Source organism: Camelina sativa, chromosome 10 (genome assembly GCF_000633955.1).
Source record: "Camelina sativa cultivar DH55 chromosome 10, Cs, whole genome shotgun sequence".
Lineage (NCBI taxonomy): Eukaryota > Viridiplantae > Streptophyta > Magnoliopsida > Brassicales > Brassicaceae > Camelina > Camelina sativa.
The window spans coordinates 6412292-6423826 of NC_025694.1; the positions used below are offsets into that span (position 1 = coordinate 6412292).

The 11535-nt window shown below is 35.1% G+C and overlaps 2 protein-coding genes, 1 non-coding gene and 1 pseudogene across 3 annotated transcripts; 1 reads left to right on the forward strand and 3 right to left on the reverse strand.

Moving 5' to 3' along the window:
• On the forward strand, positions 4271-5707 carry LOC104717495 (NAC domain-containing protein 72). Its single transcript, XM_010435072.1, has 3 exons — positions 4271-4576; positions 4705-4973; positions 5071-5707. Exons 1-3 carry the CDS (start codon positions 4396-4398, stop codon positions 5521-5523), a joined length of 903 nt encoding a protein of 300 aa, XP_010433374.1. The 5' UTR covers positions 4271-4395; the 3' UTR covers positions 5524-5707.
• LOC104720094 lies at positions 5558-7216 on the reverse strand. The gene is made up of 3 exons (XM_010438063.1): positions 7199-7216; positions 6445-6842; positions 5558-6317 (listed from the first exon to the last, which is right to left on the reverse strand). The coding sequence occupies exons 1-3, from the start codon at positions 7214-7216 to the stop codon at positions 5873-5875; spliced, it is 861 nt and encodes a 286-aa protein (XP_010436365.1). The 3' UTR covers positions 5558-5872.
• Positions 7610-8894, reverse strand: LOC104717496 (annotated as a pseudogene).
• Positions 11403-11475, reverse strand: TRNAF-GAA. Its single transcript has one exon. It is a non-coding gene; the product is annotated as a tRNA-Phe (tRNA).

Below are 11535 nucleotides of genomic sequence, written 5' to 3' on the forward strand. Positions count from 1 at the left end.
CACGTTGTCATTCCAAATTCAATTTCATTTTTCATACATTAAAGAAAATTTTAGCTCACGCGGTTTCATCTCTCGCTTTTTCTCAAAATACAAACCAAGAATTCGAATTCAAGCTGTTGACGGATTTGTGGTGCATAATAAAACGCACTATGTTCCAGCGTTTCTTTTAAGACTTTAGGAAGAGGATTTAAAAAGTTAGTAGCTGATAGTGATACGAATTGGCGCCTTAGTAGTTCTGAATTCTAGTTTCAGCTACAAATTGCAATATTGCACTTACAGAATTGTGTATTAATCAACTTTTTTTTAAAAAAAAATTATGCTTTAAAGTTTATTGGAAACTGTATACAGTATGCTACAGTTTGTAATTTTTGGAAGATTGTGTTACAGTGAGAACATTCATTTAGTTAAAAAAAAAAGTCTAAGAATCATCAATCACTGTAGGAGAGTCTAAAATTTAGAATGTAATAGTCATCATCACTTAATCATATATGAGTAATTCAGAATTAATTATATAGTCCAGATTTTGCTTTACTCAATAATGTCGAATCAATTATGCATGTACACATGTAGAGTGCAAAGGCAATGCAATTAGAAAGCGCCATGCCTTTTTTTGTTTCTTTTCTATTAACCTTCGTGATCGATCACCTTATCTTCTTTAAAGCTTTAGCAATATCACTTGCGAGAGAAAAACAATACTTTAGATGTATACGTGTAAAATTCACTATTAGGTAGAACATATGCATATATATATATATATATATATATATATTATTTTAGGACTTTATCCTAACGCTTATAAGTTTTTATGAATATTAAAAATTTGGTGGTTGTTTTTAAAGATAATGAAAAACAACATGTGGCATTTTGAAAATCTGACAAATATTGTTTTTTATTTTTTATTTTTTATTTTGTGTGTGTGAGTCTATCTTTGTGTATTAGATGTATCGAGAGTATTGTAGTAAAATTTAGGGGGCTTTCCGTAAAGGAAGAAGCTAAGTACGTACCTTATGGATCAAACCATAAAAAGTTTTAATTGATCACTAAGAACGACTGCAAATACAGATCAGAAACGACCATGATCTTTGGAAAAATCGACCAATCATTCCATAGATCAAGACAAAATAAATTGTTCGACTCGAACTCCGGGTTTATTTAGTATTTAAATAAATTTGAGCATTCTAATTAGTCTTAAATAAGTTTTGAAGATTCGAAACCCAAGTTTCATATTCTCTGAATAAATATATTAAAATGATTCAAATGTAATCAACGATAGGATTTTTAACGCAAAAATAGAAATTTATGTCAATTAAGATGTACTTTTGGAAAAAAGTTTGTAAAACAAAAAAGAATCAGAGAAGATTATCTGAACAACTTAAATTAAGGTTTTCTGTTTTTTTTTTCCTCGGAAACTATATAACTACAATAATCATTTGTCAAGATCATAAGAATATTATACGCTAATTAAAAAGCGATAGCCGAGTTTCTATCCAACACATTTTGCAGTTATGCAAAATCGTTGAACCAAACTTGTCGTATCTTTGAATAAGTCAGAAATTATTATCTCTTATACAAGAAACAGGTGAGCATGCCCCTCTCTCTATGAAGAAGAATTCTCCACGTTCACTAAAATCTAAAATCCGAAAAGCAATCGAAAACGAGATATTGTAAAAGAATAATAATAAAAAGAAAAGAAAAAAAGGAATCATCAAGAAGAAGAATCGAGTTCTTTGAATCGCGCGCGTCACATGTATTTTATATAAAGCCCTCTCTGACCTGTCCAGCATGGTCCATTGTCTTCACTTGTCAACTTCTTAGGCCATTTATAGTATTTCTTGAGTGAACGAAACCCTAATTAATTCCTTTTTTATTATTAAATATAAACTATAATATATAAAATATATTTTATGAGATAACTTACCAAAATAAAAAGTATTAACAATAATAACATTCTTATTGTTCAATGTATATATATCATTAAATTACTTTGTAAAATCAAAATTTTCTATATATATATATATATAAAAAAGAAAACCTTACTAAATTTTCATAGGGGAGTTAGTAACAAACTGATTATAAATGTTTTTTTGATAATATCATTCGTGAAAAATAGAATTTAGCTGTTAATTCTGATGATTTTTGTTTTTAAGTTCTCTTTTAGAAGAATGCGGAGGGACGACAATTTTAATACTATACATATTTGTGAGACAATCTCAATATAGTGTAGTAAAAAATGATAAATATATAGCGAAAATACATTTAAAAAGTATAGTGTTTCGTAGCTCTCTATATACGTGTCTCATGATAACGTATCTTTTCAATATAGTATTTAGTTAGAACTTTGTAGTTTGTACACTTGTTCAATATTTTCTGCTCTTTTATTATTATTTTTTCCTTCCTCTTTTTTTGTCTCTTTTGATTCTTTATTGAAGTCTTGCCTAACTCTCCCAACACGTGTACATTTCACACGAACGTGAAATTGCCTTCCACGCGTGTCAGACTATTACTAATATAGGGATTTTTTGTTCATAAAAACGTCTTATTACTTACTACTATTAGTGCCCTTTTTTAAAAAAAAAACTCGAATAGTTTTTTTCTTTGATCTGTCACAATAGTTAGTGCGTCTTCTTTTCTTTATCGGACTCCAATCCATTGTCACATAGTTGGGTGCTTCAGGACAAAAAAAAATATATATCGAACTAGGCTAATTATTTGGAGCATTTTATAGAGAGATCTAAAAGATCACAAAATTAATAACAATATATTTTATATTTATTATTTAGATATTTATGTATTTGTAATTATTATAGTTTAGAAAACTTTTGTACTATATAATTCTATGTAACACAAAGCTTATAATCATGAGAGTCAATATAATATTTTCTAAACACTAAGGTGTTTTTCTCTCGTTAACTCTTATTATGGTATCAGAGCAAGTTATGCTTGAGTTGCGATCTAACGATCAAACTCTTTTTTTTTTATTTTCCATATAATCTTTAAGCTATATGCTTCACACACTTCTTTCTTCTCTTCACTATATTCTTTTCTTTAGTAAAAAAAAAAAGAAGGATAATTTCATGTCTTCTTCCTCTTCGCCACCACAACGTAGCAATCTCCATCTCTGCTACCATTGTCACTAGTCAACGGTGACACTCTTACGGACCACCTACTCCAAGGTCGATTTGTGGTCAAGTCCATCGCATCATCCCTGAGCTATTTGCTTTTACACGACAAGTGTCGTTTCAGATCCAAGTTGATCTCGTCTTCAAGATGTCCAAAAGACTTCTTCAAAACTATAGGCTTTCTTACCTTTACAGACAAGTATTGTCCAAAGTGTTTTTCATGTGTCATTTAACTCTGGCACACTACGGTAGATCCGTCAACCACAGTGTTTAAGCACAACGCTTCATAACTCCAATCAAATACAACATCATCTATGGTCAATCTCAAGCCATCACTTTGGCTTCACTCCATAACACCTTGAGCTTGAGGGAGCGTATAGAGAGATTTAGAAGATCACAAGATTAATAACAATATATTCTATATTTATTATTTAGATATTTATGTATTTGTAATTATTATAGTTTAGAAAACTCCTCTACTATATAATTCTATGTAACACAAAGCTTATGATCATGAGAGTCAATATAATATTTTCTAAACACTAAAGTGTTCTTCTCTCATCTAACTCTTTTCACATTTTGATAAAACAACACATCGTTGTTAGGCTTTTCAGAATTCTAGAAGAAAGGACAACTGGCTTGACACGTGTCGATAAACTTACTTTGGCTTTTCCTGACGGTTCATGCACCCGAACCGGCACCAATTATATACAGTCGAATCTTTGTCTTCGGTGATTTTCTCAGTGGCAAGAACTTACTATAATTAGTATATTTTCACTGCGTTATTTACAAACTTTCAATGACACTCATGAAAATAAGAGAAAATAAATTAGTACTTCACTAGTAATTTTCACAACTTACTCCAATCACTTAGTAGAGGAATTTTCACATACTACTCATAATAACCAAAAAAATTCTTACACATGAGAGAATTTTCAGTTGTGTATTTGCAGTTTTGGCACATTTATATCGCTTGGAAAAGTAATTGTACAACACATTGATAAGGTCGGTCAGTTCATGTACGTGGCAGTAGCTAAATGGTTAAAAGGGTCCACAAAGAAAAATCGTAATTAGATATTTAAGAACAGTAAGACAAGGACGACCGTACTTATCCCTTGTAGCCCTTTTCCATAGCCTATATAAACCAACTACTCACCATCTTGTCCAAAAGATCGACATAAAAATTTCCTTCGAGTTTTTAGAGTTCAAAACTTGAAATCTTGTTTAATTCTTTTGGTTGCTGTTGAATCGAATTAGAAAGAGCAAAACAAGAAAAATGGGAGTTAGAGAGAAAGATCCGTTAGCCCAATTGAGTTTGCCTCCGGGTTTTAGATTTTATCCGACAGATGAAGAGCTTCTTGTTCAGTATCTTTGTCGGAAAGTTGCAGGCTATCATTTCTCTCTCCAGGTCATCGGAGACATCGATCTCTACAAGTTCGATCCTTGGGATTTGCCAAGTAAGCAAACAAAACAATGTTTTCTACACTTCTAGCTTGGGTGTTGTTTTTGTCAAAGATATTAATTCCGGGTTCAAATCGAAAATATATTTAAAACTAAAGGGGTTTTTATTGTAAATTGGTTTCAGGTAAAGCCTTATTTGGAGAGAAGGAATGGTATTTTTTCAGCCCGAGAGATCGGAAATATCCGAACGGGTCAAGACCCAATAGAGTAGCCGGGTCGGGTTATTGGAAAGCGACGGGTACCGACAAGATTATCACGTCGGATGGTCGCCGTGTCGGGATTAAAAAAGCTCTGGTTTTTTACGCCGGAAAAGCTCCCAAAGGCACCAAAACAAACTGGATTATGCACGAGTATCGCTTAATCGAGCATTCTCGTAGCCATGGAAGCTCCAAGGTATTTAAAAAACAATAAAGATTATAACTTTTTTCAATTCCGATCAGATCAAAACCGAAACCAAATCGCTAATTTTGTTTTTTGTTTTTGTTTACAGTTGGATGATTGGGTGCTGTGTCGGATTTACAAGAAAACATCAGGATCTCAGAGACAAGCTGCTGCTGCTACTCCGGTTCAAGCTTGTCGTGAAGAGCATAGCACTAACGGGTCGTCTTCTTCTTCGTCGTCTCAGCTTGACGACGTTCTTGATTCCTTCCCGGAGATAAAAGACCAGTCTTTTAATTTGCCTCGGATGAATTCGCTCAGGACTATTCTGAACGGGAACTTCGATTGGGCTAGCTTGGCAGGTCTTAACCCAATCCCGGAGCTAGCTCCGACCAACGGATTACCGAGTTACGGTGGTTACGACTCGTTTAGAGCGGCGGAGGGAGAGGCGGAGAGTGGATTGAGGAACTCGCACGTGGATAATTCTGGCGGGTTGACTCAGAGTTTCGGGTACAGCTCGAGCGGGTTTGGTGTTTCGGGTCAAACATTCGAGTTTAGGCAATGAGAGAGATGTAATTACTAATTACTGTGATTGGTGATTCATTCAGATGGGTTAAAAAAGTAAAAAGGTTAAAAATCCTTGGATGTGGGTAGAGTGGCAATTGATGTAAATAAAATAGGGATTTATATGGGCTTTTACCGATTCGGTAAGGCTTAGTTTGATCCAACTTTTTTGATGGGCTGCAAAAGTGTAATGTTTTCTCAGATTAGATTATTATTTTCTCAACGGAGAAAAATAAATAAAATGGTTACGTTTGAATGTTTTATTCTTCATGATTCATGAACATATAAATATTAGAAATTACACATTTGCTTGCTTTTAATTATTCTCCAAATGAAGTTAGGATAGAACATCACTTCCTGCATATGAATCCGTATCCGGAATACGCCCCACGAGTGCAATCCAACAGTGTGTGTTCAGTCTCCGTTTTGATCGAGCCACTTAAACCGGTAAAATTGCAACTCTTGCAGTCATGAGAGAGCAAAGAAGATGTCCTAAAGTTATCCTCGCCGCCAACAACTGGCATTGCGACTCCAGGCTTAGCCGCGTTTTGGAAATCAGGCCTATAAGTGCGTCCCAAGATTCCATCGACTTTTGGTGATAAGTTGAAAAATCTGAACTGGACTTCGAGATGCGCAAAACAGTTATCCAAAGGTACTTTGTAGCTGTGGATCCTATCGTCTTCTTTAGTCACGGGAACAACGTTAACCATGATCTCTGCTTTGTCTTTGATTGTCACCGTCACGATGTTCATCTTTGTCGCTCTCTCAATCTTGATGTCTTTTTCTGGCGAGTACCTAGTCAAAAGCACATGTAGTTGGTGTAGGTTTAAAGATACAAATTATCAACTAGTAAAAAGACTTCAATAAAATTTAAATGCAAACTTCAAAATAGTTCTTAGAAAATATGATATTTGGCTATTACCACGTGGAAAGAATTTCCTCAGGGATAACTAAATCTTGGCCGTTGAAAGAAAATCTGAGATGGTCGATGCTGCTGTCCCAAGTGGCCACTTTGGTGGCCTCGAGGGAAAACTTATGAGAGTTGAAGAGGAAGCCAAGAGCTTGGATCCAAGTGAAGTCTCTAGTGCGTCCAGCGGGTCTGTGGCCAGTGAACCTAGCATTGATCTGAAAGTCAGGGTCCGAGACAAGGCTAAAATGTTCATTGCTCTTTCCATGGAAGTAGAACACAATCCCATCACCACCTATGAACCTCGGGTCGTGACATGCCGAGCCAGGTCTATAGCAGTTTGGACCCAACTGTAAGCCAACCTTGGGACTTGGCTCGCAAGAAACATAACATGACCGCAAGAAAAAACAGCACTAGCGAAGAGGTTTTTGCGATCTTCATTTTCTAGGTTTTCTATCCCTTCTTTACTATTCATCAATATAAGAAGAAAAGTGTTGATTTGTGAATTTATAGAGGTCACTCTGTCATTTTATTTAAAACAAATTATTTTAGTGCAAGTAGCAAGTTGCAAGATGGGAGTTGCCGGGTTTGTGTGCCTAATTTTGATATCACCCACACATGCACTCAACGTTCTTTGAAACAAGTTGTATATATTAATAGTTCTAAAGTTGAAATGTACATGAATACAAATATGAAAGTCCGAAAATAAATAAAAACGTATTAAGAAGTTACATTCACACGAGCGAGATCCACACCTCTCGGTCCTAACTTTATATGAGTACTGCATCTTGTTAATTTGACTTTTGGAAATCTTTAAACATCAAGAACATTATATATTTAACACCCGGATCTTAGGTTATGATGAGTAATTAACCCTCTTCATATCCTAATTAAGCTGAGTTTTTAAGTTAGTGTGTTACAATTAAAGTACGTACAATGTGGCTGACTGGCTGCAAATGATTACGTCGTATATGGGGAACACAACGGATGAAGCATACCAATAATATAAAGGTTTCCAATATTTTTCAGCAATAATAATCTGGTCCATGTACATCACTGAGTTACATTTATTTTCTTTAGAATTTGCTTCTTAATTAGCTTATTACTCTGTTTTATTTTGGCAATCATATAAAGTAAACTTACACAAAACATAACATATACTTTTATTATTGGATGGTAACTACTTCCTGCAGACGATTCCATAACCGGAAGACGCGCCACGGCTGCAATCTAGCAATGTGTAAGTACTTTTTGGCTTGAAGAAGACACCCGCAATGACCGGATTTTCAGAGAACAAACAAGTTTTGCAATCATGTGAGAGCAGAGATGATGTCCTGAAGCTATCCTCACCTCCCACTACTGGCATTGCGACTCCTGGTTTAGCCGGATTCTTGAATTCAGGCCTGTAAGTGCGTCCCAAGATTCCATCGACTTTTGGGGACAGTTTTATGAATTTGAACTGGACCTCGAGATGGGCAAAACAATCATCTACAGGTAATTTGTAGTTGTGGATTCTATCATCTTCTTTGGTCACAGGAACCCCGTTGATCATGATCTCAGCTTTGTCTTTAATCGTCACGATCACACTGTTCTTTTGGGTCAACCTTTCAATCTTAATTTCTTTGTCGGATGAGTACCTGAGAATATACTTGTCGGTCAAGAACTAAGACTAAAAGATTGCTTTCTATTACATGTAAATCTAAAACCCAAAGAGAGAAATCTAAACGTACATAGAGTGTTAAACAATCGCAACCTAAAAGACAAAATTTGGATTTCTATAGTTACCAAGTGGATAAGGTTTCTTGAGGAATAACCAAATCTTGACCATCGATAAAGAACTTGAGGTGATCGAGGTTGCTGTCCCAAGTGGCGACTTTGGTGGTCTCGAGGGAGAATTTATGGGAGTTGAAGAGGAAGCCGAGTGCTTGGATCCATGTGAAATCTCTAGTACGGCCAGCGGGTCTATGACCAGTAAACCTAGCATTGATCTGAACGTCAGGGTCTGAGACAAGGCTAAAATGCTCATTGCTCCTTCCATGGAAGTAGAACACAATTCCATCACCACCTATGAACCTTGGATCTAGGCAGATCGCTCCAGAGGATTCACAGTTGGGTTTCACCGCTACAAAATATCATATCCAAATCGTAAAAATATTTTCAAAAAGCTTAATTTGCACTTTTAAACTGCATTGGTCTCTATACAAAAAAAAAAAGAAAAGAAAGATGTAATTACCGCGACACTCTGCCATGCAAAGGGGTTTAAAGCAGTCTACCCAACAAATTTTGTTCTGAGAGTTGGGGTTCATGGTGGTCGGGCACTCTTCAGGGCAGTCGATGTATTGGAGCTAACATCGGGGAGCCGCATTGCCACCACAGTAAGTCTGACCATGCCAAGCCTTGACATGCAAGAAACATAAAGCTACCACGAAAATTATCATTAGCAATGAGGGTTTTGGAACCTCCATCCTCGATTTTTCTATTGGCCAAAATATAAAATATATATGACTATATCGATAGAGAAAGAAGATATAGAAAATTTGTGTTGGCGATGAGTTCTCGATTGTGATTTTTTAATGGTCGTTAAAAGTCAAATATTTTGCTTCGGAAGAGGGCTACGTACTACTCTTGCAATTATTGTGGAAGTAAGGTTTTAATTTGTTATGGTTGTTTCTTCATGAGTTCCGTACAAAAACAATATTGTTCGACTATGTGTCCATCGTTTAGAATAATTTGTATCAAGATACACTCTAGTGCTAGCTCTACGGCTGAATCTATGTGTAAATGCATGTATGTTAACGTATATAAATTAAATATATTAAGCTCTATTTAAATATTTAAGCTCTATTTTTTTTTTTTTGAATCTAATATTTAAGCTCTAGTTGTCTTATTAAAACCTTGTATGATTTATATTAGTAGACCTAACACATGCCATTGTGATGCTGATCAACATCTCTCGGAACTAAATCTTTTTCTCTCATCTCCCCATATACTAAAAATATAATGAAATTTCCTATTCAGTTAATATTGCTCAAATTTCTAACTTAGTATGTAATTAAGTAGATTCTTAGGCATGCATTTTAATTTAGAGAGGAGAAATGATAAATTAACCTGTAGAAACTAGGTTTCCACAATGAATTTGTTCGAGGAGGGAAACAAATTCAATAGAGTTATATCTCTAGAAAACAGATCTATGCCTTCGNAGTCGATGTATTGGAGCTAACATCGGGGAGCCGCATTGCCACCACAGTAAGTCTGACCATGCCAAGCCTTGACATGCAAGAAACATAAAGCTACCACGAAAATTATCATTAGCAATGAGGGTTTTGGAACCTCCATCCTCGATTTTTCTATTGGCCAAAATATAAAATATATATGACTATATCGATAGAGAAAGAAGATATAGAAAATTTGTGTTGGCGATGAGTTCTCGATTGTGATTTTTTAATGGTCGTTAAAAGTCAAATATTTTGCTTCGGAAGAGGGCTACGTACTACTCTTGCAATTATTGTGGAAGTAAGGTTTTAATTTGTTATGGTTGTTTCTTCATGAGTTCCGTACAAAAACAATATTGTTCGACTATGTGTCCATCGTTTAGAATAATTTGTATCAAGATACACTCTAGTGCTAGCTCTACGGCTGAATCTATGTGTAAATGCATGTATGTTAACGTATATAAATTAAATATATTAAGCTCTATTTAAATATTTAAGCTCTATTTTTTTTTTTTTGAATCTAATATTTAAGCTCTAGTTGTCTTATTAAAACCTTGTATGATTTATATTAGTAGACCTAACACATGCCATTGTGATGCTGATCAACATCTCTCGGAACTAAATCTTTTTCTCTCATCTCCCCATATACTAAAAATATAATGAAATTTCCTATTCAGTTAATATTGCTCAAATTTCTAACTTAGTATGTAATTAAGTAGATTCTTAGGCATGCATTTTAATTTAGAGAGGAGAAATGATAAATTAACCTGTAGAAACTAGGTTTCCACAATGAATTTGTTCGAGGAGGGAAACAAATTCAATAGAGTTATATCTCTAGAAAACAGATCTATGCCTTCGAATTAAAGTAAAGAGATAGAACTCAAAGGAATTAGGGTTTATTGCCAAGAACAAAAGGAGAACTCGATTATTGTATTTTATTCTCGATGCCTTACAATGGAGAAGTCTCTCCTTCTTTATACATGCTCTAAGATTACAATATATATTCACTTTCCTTATCGGACGAAGTGAGATATGGAAAACTGCCTCATTGCTTCATTCGGCCGCCGTGCCGAAGTGGAAGTCGGCTCCTTCTTCTTCAAGTCGACACTTTGGCCGAACTGACTTCTTATTGACCTAATCGAGCCCTTAACCGGTTTCCCGGTTAACTAATCAATTAGAATTTCTGGTTTAGCTCGGTATGTCGGGGGTGCTGAATCCCGTACCAACAGTATGATATATCCGTGATTCAATGCCGCCTTATCTAAAGCCGAAATCGAACTTAAAGATAATGTTATTCTTAGACTGATCAGAAACCACGACGAACACTATATATGTTAACCAAATTTTAGATGTAATATATAAGCGAATTTTGGTAACTTATGCGTTCTCAAAGCAAAAGTGAACATGGATAATATATTATCACACTCAATCTTAATTCTTAACACATGTATAAAAAAATCAATCGGGTTTCTCACTCAAATCACATCAAACTATAATGCAAATTGAACCGTAGTCCCTTAAATCGAGTTCTTGAAGCTCGTAAAGATTTTAAGAGTTTAAACTTTTCCAATCAAACATGCATCTCTCAAATGGCAAAGGTCAAAAGCTCTGGTTCCTTTATGCTCAAAACGACACGTTTCAAGTAACTGTAATGTGGAAAAAGGCAAATTAAACTGTAAACGACGCGTTTCACGGAAATGATTTAATGGGTCACATAGACAACGACGCCGTTTTAAGGAAGTGACATAAGGAAAAAACTATTGCGGTGAGCGTGGATCGAACACGCGACCTTCAGATCTTCAGTCTGACGCTCTCCCAACTGAGCTATCCCCGCGATGTTATTTGATCTGTTATAATTATATATAAGGCTATAACGTATCATTGCCATCGTGAT